At 56.5% G+C, this 10,107-nt stretch overlaps 1 protein-coding gene across 2 annotated transcripts in view; it reads left to right on the top strand.

The window, feature by feature from the left end:
- The first annotated feature begins 7,464 nt into the window (after positions 1–7,464).
- The window catches only part of ATP2B3 (ATPase plasma membrane Ca2+ transporting 3), a 46,008-nt gene continuing 43,365 nt past the window's right edge, over positions 7,465–10,107 (top strand). Inside the window, exon 1 of one of the 2 annotated variants that reach the window (XM_025049224.1) lies at positions 7,465–7,953. In XM_025049224.1, the coding sequence (XP_024904992.1) occupies positions 7,746–7,953 (208 nt within the window). In that variant the 5' untranslated portion in view covers positions 7,465–7,745. The remainder of the gene's footprint in view (positions 7,954–10,107) is intronic. The other variant, XM_025049222.1, reaches the window with a different exon arrangement.

The following is a 10,107-nucleotide window of genomic DNA, read 5'->3' on the forward strand; positions in this document are numbered from 1 at the left end:
GCATTCACGTTGTCGTGCAGCCATCGCCACCATCCATCCCCAGAACTTTCCGTCTTCCTAGAGTGAAACCCATCCTTATTGACTCCCAATTTCCTTCTTCAAGCCCCTGGCACCCACCATTCTATTTTCTGTCCCTATGAATGTTCCTACTCTAAGGACCTCATATAAGTGGTGTCATACACTGTTTTACCCTTTTGTGTCTGGCTTATTTCACTTGGCATCATGTCTTCAAGGTTGATCCATGCTGTAGCATGTGTCAGGATTTCCTTCCTTTGTAAGGCTGAAGAATATTCCACTGTATGAATAGACCAGCATCCATTCACTCCTCTATTGATGGACGCTTGGGTCGCTTCCCCCTTTTGGCTCCTGTGAGTACTGCTGCTGTGAACACAGGTGTGCAAATCTCTTAGAAACACGGCTTCCATTCTTTGGGGTACATACTTGACTGTTGGATTGCTGGATCCTATGGTAATTGTATGTTTAATTTTTTGAGGAACTGCCATACTGTTCTCCATAGTGGCTACACCACTTCACATTCTCCGTTGGGGCTTGTCTTAACTGGATAATTCTGGGCCTTCCTTGGAGCCTCTGAAGGCAAGTAACTGTGTGGTTCAAACCTGGCTGAGCCTCAGGATCCCCTGGTGGGCTTCACAGAGTCTCAGTGCCACCCCACTTCTGACTGTGAAGCTCCGGGTGGGACCAAGTATTTTTAAAGTGTTCCTCCAGGTCTGGCATCTGCCACTCTAGATTAGACTAAAGCATTGAGCCACCGGTTCCCGAGGGGTACTATAGAGGTTCACCAACCTAGGTCTCTGCCACCTCCAGGAATCTACACTTGTTGGGTTTCTCTGGGGTCCAGAATCCTCCTTGGCTGGACTCTAATTAGGTTGGACTCTGCGCATCTGTCTTTCTGCTGGCCTGAGATGGTCCTTTGAGTCTGGACTGGGTGCTAGATGGGAAGCATCCTTTAGCCTCTCTGGAAGCCCCCAGTGGGTCCCTGAGGTGGCCCTGGTGCCCTGGTCACAGCACAACAGGTCCTCCCCTAAGGACAGCCCTGCAGCAGTGGAAGGTATGTGCATGAGTTTGGGGAGAGGGTGTCATGGTGGTGATTGACCGTTTTTTGCTGTTATTGTTTTGCCTAAAGCTGCTCCCTGGGAGAGCCACTTGATGTGTGCACAGATTGTACCAGGAACAAGGGGGAGGAAAGAACGGAGTGGGGGCTGTCCCTTTAAATCTGTTTTCTCTGTTTTATTTCCTTCTCTTTTCCCATCCTCCTCCCTCCACCAGCACAAGTGGCAGGGCTGTGAGGGCCCAAGAGCTGCAGTGATGGTGCCTCTGAAATATTAATGAGGCTGTTCTCTGCCTCAGCTCCTTCCTCTGCCCCCCCTCCCTCCCTAGCTGAATGCAGGCCTCGTCCTTGGAGCCCTCCCTTCTCTACTGGGTGGTCACCAAGGTGCATCGAGCAGAGGGGAGGGGGCGAGAGGCCCGGCAGAAGCACTAGGTCCTGGCTGGGGAGGGGGCATTATGGGAAGTCAAAAGTTAAAGGAGTCCCTTGGGCCCCTGTCTTCACCTGCCCAGATCAAACCATTCCCAGAAGAGGGCAGGGCAAGTGGGGTTCCCTGTGGGCCTCTGCACCTATTCCCCTGCCTGCTCCCTGCCTGCCGCCAGTAGGCTTGACAGAGCCCCACCGGTGCATGCAGTTGTGGGACCTCCTGCTCTCAGTTTTGAGGGGCTTGGCCCAGATTCCAGGTGCCTGGAGGTAGAAAGAGCAGGGAACCATTATTTCAAGGAATCCCCACAATGAGTCACGATGCTGAGCCATGAGTTGTTCTGGAAGGTGAGCCCCTGCTTGGTGGAATTGTGGCAGTGTGCCTCAAGGAGAGTGGCAATGGAGGGCACAAGCCCGGGGGGCAGGCGCCTTAGACCTTGGGCTTGGCTGTGCTACGTTAGGCTCTCTTCTTGCCTCCAAGCATGGCGTCCTGGGCCTGTGGAAGCCTCCTGGGTTGCAGGGCCCAGCCCTTTCCCTCAGGTATTGGCCCATTGGACTTGCACAGTGACTTGGGAGGAACACTGGGAACCGGGTCTGCCTGGTTTCTAGCTGGTGCTGCCGGCCAGGCTCTGTCCACCCTGGAGAGGCAGCAAATGCCCCACTGTCAATGTGGAGATAGATGCCCACTTGGACCCCAGCAACTGCAGACTAGTGGTGGACAGGGGCTGCAATGGGACTGTGTTTCCACATTGAAATTAGGGTGTATTCTAATGCATTGCAACCTCTAATTCTGAGGACAGAGGTGGGATTCTGTCTTCCATTCCTTGCCCCTTCTGTAAAGGCGAACCTGGGCAACCCCACACAGCTGAGGAAGCAGAAGGCTCCTGTCTCCTGGCAGCCAAGGGACTGAGCTGCTCTGGGCATCGTGACTGTTCTTAAGAAGATGGCCAGGAGGTCTGATCATTGAACCTCCCTCAGGCCTCCCAAGGTGTTTGTGAGGGGTGCAATGAGGGAAAATTCTGGAGTGGGGATCCCAAGAGAGCGGACTCTGGGAACAGAAGTGTCCCCACCTTGTTCAGTAAGCTCCAGGACCGGAGAAGGGGGAATTCAAGTAGGGGATCTAGGCAGATTAAATCAGAGGTCCTGGGAGAGCCCCTAAAATCTGCATAGAGGTAGCCAAGGATGAGGACAGGATTCCTGGATTTCTACTTGGGTAGACCTGAGCCACCGGACCTAGAGCCAGGAGACGTCAGGATATCCAGATTCCCGTGGAGGGAAAGATACAAAAGGCAATTGGGGTACAGGCCTGAACTCAGGAGATCTCTTGCAGTGCTCCAGCAACCCCCTGAGGTCACAGCCTGTTGAAAGTGACAGCGAGGGTAAGGCAGGCCAGGGAACCACAGCAGGTCTCTGCTCTGGCCACCCCACCATGCTGGCCAATTTGTGCCAGATGGAGCAAATGCCAGAAGGTCCCAGTCCCCCTCTATGGAGGTTTTCAATTCAATTAAGCCAATTAAGGTCTGAAAGATGAAAGAGTACAGAAACGGTACATTCCCTGCCCTTTGGGTGCCTACAAACCGTTCTAGGCAGCCAGCCCAGGACGGAACGTCTCTGTCAGGCCTGCAGAACTGATAGGCCTGGTCACTTCTGTTCTTGGCCATGTCAGTGATGGCTGCTGTGCTTATTTAGACGAGGGAGACCATTGCCCAGACTTACAGTGGACTCAGGAAAACAAGAGTATACGCCATTTGGTTTCTACAGCAGCCAATTGTCACTCGACATAGAGCTTGATTGAACTGATGGCTCCTGTCTGCCCGGTGGCCTGTGCAGTTAATGAAGGGGAGGAGGGTTAGCACAAGCACAGTCTTGGATTTGAGGGGCTCCCAGACCTGGAACAGGGCACCTGAGTACTCTAAGAGTAGCTTGCTGGGGGTTGTGGGTTTCCCTGTCCATCATCCCTGCACCCTACCCTTGTGTTCTCCAGGACGGTGATCTCCCCCTCCCAAGGTTCTCAGATCCTCCTCGGCTGGCCAGGACCCCGCTCACTCACTTCTCCAGCCTTCTGTTCTCACCCAGGGCTGACCACACAATGCACTTCCCACCAACTCGATAACCACATGTCTCAAAGAGCTTACGACCCCAAGAGCGGGAAAGACATGCTCCCAGGTCATTGCAATGCCAAGCGGAGCAAAAGAGGAACAATAATGGGATTGTAGACTCAACAGCAATTAATTTGAGCAGATACTTTCTGTAAAATATTACACTCGAATTCGTCGGAGGTCATCAGGTAGGGATGAGACAGAAGGTGTGCAGGGCAGGGCACACGGAGCACTTGGAGCTGGCAAGGCTGTTATTGTGTCAGGGCAAGCAGTGCAGTGGGCAGACCAGTGTGGGGCGTGGCTGAACTGCTGGAGCAGGAGAGGAGCTGGAAGGTCCTTTGAAGGAATGTGGCCTTTTGCTTGATGGGGGGATGGGGGAGGGGATTGAAACAGAGGATGTGGCTTCCTGGAGGCCAGTGCAGCTTGGAGGCAGAGAGAGTGACAGCACCTGAACCAGAGAAGGTGGTAACCGAGAGCCGGGTGGTTACAAGCCACCCAGCTGGAGGGAGACTTATTAGGTGGTGAATGGGATGTGGAGCCCGCTTGGTGGGGGATGAGGGAGAAGGATCAGGCCACAGCTGCAGGCAGGGTGCCAGGGGATACTGTAGTGTGCAGGAACACAGGGCCAGCCTGGGGGCTGTGGCAAGGGACAAAAATGCTTTGTGCCCTGGCAGAAGGCCAGGCCTCACCTCCCTGCCCAATCCTCTTATGAGTCACCGTGGGCCCATTTGCCCACAACAATGACAACTCACCAGTTAGGAGCAGCTCAAGGACCCATCATGGCTCTGTCTGGGCTGCTGTTGCTTAATCGAAGGCAGGGTCACACTGTGGGGCAGGGGCAGGGAGCATCTGGGGGAGGACAGAGCTGGCCTTGGGTGGGGAGGTAGAGATGCTGCGCTGCCAGCCTGCAGGATGCCCTGCTCTGAGGAACGGGCATTTCTGTCAGGCCACTGGATGAGCCTGCCAACCTACGTGCCATTCACTCTGTCACCCCCCTGGAGCCCACCAGTGCCATGGGGCAGGAGCCAGGCACTTTCCAACCAAGTCTTCTCCAAGTGGGTGTATACGCCGAAAAGATAAATGGCTACAAAGGAGCAAAATCATCCATCTGCTACCCTTTTAGAAAGAGCCTCTATGGAGTCCCTAGGTGGCTTAGTGTGGAAGGTCTTGGAATACAGGCCAGTGGCATCAGAGCCTGGGGTGAGTGCCTACCACTCCCCTCAGCCTGGCAGGAGAGCCTTCTTCCAGGGCTGGTGTGGCCTGGGGACTCTGTTCAGGGACAATTGACTCACATTTATGCTGGATGTCCCCACCAGTGGTCCTGGCACTCACAGGACCCATTAGTTGATCCTCTCCTGGCAGCCCTGCCTGCCTGGAGCTTGGAAGACAGCTGACTGCAGGAAGCTGACTAATTCACAGAGGGGTTAGTGGTCCTGATGCTGGCTGAAGCCAATGTCTACATTGATGAACCAGACCTCGACCCCATCCCTTCCCTCCAGCAGCCAACAGGCTAAGCAGAGTCCTGGAGAAGTGAAGGGAGCTGGCAGGGGAAAAGGCGTGGGAGGAGGCTCCACGCAGAGCTATCTGGAGAGGACTAAGGAGTGCAGGTGACAATTGAAAGCTGCCATCATTGTCTCCAGTGGTTCTTAAAATGCCCCGCTGAGGCCTGTGGTTAGAGGCAGGAAGACTGGGTGTCCTCATGGCTCTGCTGCCTCACCTGGCCAAGCCTTGGTTTCCTGTGCTGGCAAATGAGAGAGTGATTCCTGCTTCACCCACCTGGGTGGGCGGGGTGCATTCATATAGCACCCCAGAAGGAGCCCACCCTGTCACACAAACACCATGAAAGCTTCACTTCCTTCAAGTCCAGGTGCTCTGCTGTCCTGCGCATTCCCAAGTTCAGGGCTCACCCTCACTGCCCCCGCCCTCATCTGGTCAAGTAGAACAGCTGGACTGCAGCCCCCACCCTCATCTCTGGCTTCTGCTTCTTCAGTCTGTGCTCAGCCAGTAGCCCTCTGCTTGGTGATGGTTCACGTCACTCGTGGCCCCATAGGATCTGCAGCATCTTTCCTCCACCTACCTGTCCCATTACCTGCCTTCTTCCGGATGTCAGAACACTCTTCCCTCCAGAAGAATGGCTCACTCCTTCACCTTGTTCTGGCCTTTTCTCAAATGTGCCCCTTCTGAGAGGCCTTTCTTGACCCCTGTCCCTGAATGAAACCGCCTCCACTGCTCTGATGTCTGTTTCTCACAAGCTGGACCTGGTAGGTACCCATCTCCTAGCCAGACAGAGAGCGCAGGGATCCATTCAGTGCCGTCCCTCCTTCTGTCCCCAGCGCAGGCATGTGGTAGATGCTCAGTAAAGATTTGTCAGATGGCGAACTGGAAGGAGGGCAGTCGGGAGATGCGTGGGTGTGGGAGAGAACTGGCGTTTGCAGGTCTGCCACTTGGTTCCCACATGTTTTCACAGTGAAGGCGGCTCCATGTGGAAGGTGTCTAGGAAGTTAACACTGAGGTGCCCAAACTTTTAAAACACGGATGGCCATTTTCTGAGGCACATCTCTGCCTCCCAGAACTTCACGGGCAAGGAACGCCTTAGGTACACAAGCTTTTTCTTGACAGTGTAGGGACAGTGCCCAGAGTAACTGAGGCAGCCACCGATGTTTAGAGCCCCCCCGCGAGGGTGCATACCTACTCCCGGCATTCACTAGGCTCTGAGTGACAGCTGGGGGCTCTCCTGAGAGCAGCAGGCCACCAGGTTCTGAGCTATCGTGCTTCTGTGGACGGTTCTAGATCAGAAATCTGGATTGGTGGCCAAGTTCTGTGTTCAAGAGGATCCTTCTGAACGAAGAGCCTCCGTAAACGCAAGAGATCAGGCCCAACTGAGCCACGTTACCGGGAGGCCTCTTTGCTGGGGTGAAGGCCAAGGCCATGTGCACTGAGACTAGTTCAGTCCTAGGAGTTTAGCTCATGGCCTTGGGGGATGCTTCTACTCATGCACAGGCTGCAGGCTGGGAAGGAGAGGTGGGGAAAGACCAGCGGGAGAAGCGAGGAGCCCAGGCCCAGCAGGCCCAGCAGGCTGCCCCGTGCTACACACCACCAGACCCTGTGAAGGCTGAGGGCGGGGCAGCCCAGTCTCCAGCGGTTTCTTGGGCAGGTGTGGGCAGTGGTGGTAGGGTGTGGGGACAGTCAGAGGGGGGTGAAAGTTCATCAACTCTGCAGAGGAGCGAGGGTGGTGAAGGCGGTGCGGCCTGAGTCAGCTGGCTGCTCTCAGTGTTGTGGGGAGTGGGCGGCACCGGCACAGTGGGGCAGGACAACAGAGAAGTCGCCAGTGACCCATGGCTGCTTTCCTCTTTCTCCTGTGTGTACTGTCCTCCACCCCTCCCCTTCCATTCCCTCTATCTCTTCCTTCCCTCCCTCCCCTTCTCCCTCTAACCCTGTCTCTGGTCCTTCTCTGTCTCTCCCTCTGTTTCCTTGTCTCCCTCCCCCCTTTCTCCGGGCCTCCTCTCTTCTTTGTTCCTACCCCACCCAGGTACCCTCAGGGCAGCAGAGACACCCTGACCTGGCACCCAGCTGGCCCTGTCCATGGCTTGGCCTGCTATCTGGACCCCTGCGCGGCACCGGGCCTGAAACTGTAAGCTGTGAGCAGCAGAGGCCGTGCCAAACGACTGCCTCACCACCCGGATTTATAGCATGCCGGCCTCACAGGGCGAGCCTTAATCAGGCAAGAGCTGGAGGTGATGGAGCTGATGATTCGCTAGAGGGGCATGGCCATGGGAGAACTATGGCACAGCTAACCCACCCACGCCAGGGCAAGACTGTCACTAATCAATCCCGGCCCTCCAGGCTAGGGTGCTCATGGTGGGCAAGACTAGTGGGTGGCCTGACAGGTGGGCCTGGCAGGGCATGAGGGCCACTGGCCCAGCCTGGGAGGTGAATTTTTCACTCAGTGAGTCATGACTTGGACTGAGAGCAGATTTGCAGAGAACATTCTAGAAGAACGGGCCTCGGTTTTGTCTCATCTGTGCCCCTAGCTTTTTCTCACCTTCGTCTCCCCAGGTGTCTGCTCTTGGCCACTTCCCCACTGCCACCACCTCCGCTAGCTGAGGCTGCACCCGTGAGAAGGCCCAGCACCCTCTCCTCCCAGTGCAACAGGCAGGATGGGCGACATGGCCAACAGTTCCATCGAGTTCCACCCGAAGGCCCAGCAGCAGCGGGAAGGCCCACATGCAGGCGGCTTTGGGTGCACGCTGGCTGAGCTGCGCTCCCTCATGGAGCTCCGAGGGGCCGAGGCACTGCAGAAGATCCAGGAAGCCTATGGGGATGTCAGTGGGCTCTGCAGGAGGCTGAAGACCTCACCCACAGAGGGTAAGTCTGCCAGCAGAGCCCGAGCGTGTCCACAGGTGTGCAGGGGACTCTGGGCCATCCAGGGGCATTCCCTACCCCCAGGGCAGACCATGTCGGGGGCTGCACGGCACCACTGCAGCAGCTTCCCAGCACCACTGTTAACCCTGACCATGTCCTCCTTGGGCAGCCATTTACCCATGAGCAGGACATGGTCTGCATAGGGTGAGAAGGTCACCCTCTGGGCATCCTGCGGCCTCTGCACCCATACTTCCAACATCAGCAGCTCTTTGCACTTATCTCTTCTTTGGAATAAATAGAAATCAAGCGACAGAGAAGAGGAAGGGAGGAGACAGGATGGCCCCTGTCTGCGTGTTGTGGGTGCCACGTGTGCTCAGCCCTTTGTCCAATTTAAAGGCATGGGAAGAGGAGGAAAGGGTACAGCGTGTGTGCCCCCCGAAGCCTCTCTGACAAGGGATGGAGTGGCTTGGGGATGGTGCAGCCTGACGGGGTGGTACCCAGAGTACCGAGTGACGGTGGCACTGGTGGCAGGCTGTCCCAAAGGAGTACAAGCTTCAGGCAGTATAGTTAGGAGCAGATCTGTAGCAGGGAGCCAGGGTGTGGGGGAGGGGGCAACCACTAGAAGGTTCTAGGAATGTAGACCTGACTACCATCTTGGGTCCTTGCCTCAGTTCTGTGGCCTTGATCCACAGGCAAACCTCTGCCCTGCCCTGTACCAGCCTTCCCTAGTCCCTGTTGCTGGGTGTGCTGAGAGGCCAGAACCACCGGGAACCAGGCATGGCCCCAGATTCCAGGAGCTGGAGTGTTTTCTGGCCCAGCTGGCATGTCCCTGTCAGGGCTGCTGGAGCTGTCCCAATCGGGTGCCAGGCCTGTTCCGGGCCAGCGCTGGTTGATCTCATCAGCTCCACTCTCAGCCATCATACCTTCACCCACCCAGGGCCCTGGCCATTGCCTTATCTCCTGCTCCCTGGCCCTGTCTGTCTGCGGGTGGCTCATGGGCTGGAGTGGGGAGTGGAGATGGCCTACTGAGGAGGAGGTAGGCCCAAGGGTCAGGTGAGAGATTTCCACCTGTCCAGGTCAGGAACTTCAAGGCGGGTGGCCTTCCTTGGGCTTCCTTGGTCTCTCTTGCTTTGCACTCTAAAGGGACTGAGAGGGTGTGTCATGGGGGCAGATGGTCTGGCTCAGGGCCAGAGGATCTCTCTCCTTCCCTCCTCCTTGCCTTCCCCCATGATTTGGGGCCATTTAGCCACAAGAGCTCTGGTCTCCCCCAGATAAAAGGAAGCAGATGGGCTTCAGCTGGCAGCTCTTTCCTCTGCCTGTCAGGCTTTGTTAAATATTTAAAATGTCAAGGCCCCTGGGAACCTGCCCGATTCTGCCACAACAGCTCTGGAGTGTGCCCGGTGCCTGTGGAGGGGCAGCCATGGAGAAGGGCAGGTGCCTAGGTGGGTGGCCCGGCCCCAACAGAGGGAGCCAGCCAGGCCTGGTCTGCATCCCGAAGAATGAGCAGTGCAAGAACCTCCCCTCCCCTCTCCGACCCTGGAGAGCCCTCAAGGTCTGACCCTAGTAAGTGTGGGGTCCTTGCATACCTGCTGACTTGGTCCCAGATTTCTCACCCACATCCGCCCCGCCACCCCTGCCCCGTAGTCACTTCTGCTCAAACACAATGACCTGAGCTCATGGGAGGGGCCAGCTTAGCTATACCCCAAGCCTCACAGCAACCCCCTGACAAGGTGGGCAGACTGGGGTTACCAGCAGAATAATACTTTGGAAAGGGTGGGGAAGTATGTGGTGTATGGGGGGGCACTTTGTAGCAATCCACAAGGATTCTAGAAGCCAGGGAACCTGGGTCTTGGGCCAAGCTCAATGGTAGTCCCGCTTGGGGGACCTGGGTCCTTGCCCTTCCCCTGTCTAGTCTCTACCAGCAGTCATGGAAAGGAGGGGGAAGATTAGCCAGGAGACACACGACGTGGTCCTAATTCAATTCCAATGGCATCTGGCCTCTGCTCTGGGCAGGGCGCCCATCTGTGTCCATGCCAACCGGCGGCCCCTGCCCGCGGCACCCTGTACTTGGGCCACCCTCAAGGGTCCTGCTAGGCCAGCCTGCATGCTCAGGAACCAGAGGGGCTGCGGCTGCTTTCCCCGCCCCGCCCCCCCTCC

The sequence above is a fragment of the Pteropus alecto genome, unplaced genomic scaffold (assembly GCF_000325575.1).
Source record: "Pteropus alecto unplaced genomic scaffold, ASM32557v1 scaffold396, whole genome shotgun sequence".
NCBI classification, from domain to species: Eukaryota; Metazoa; Chordata; class Mammalia; order Chiroptera; family Pteropodidae; genus Pteropus; species Pteropus alecto.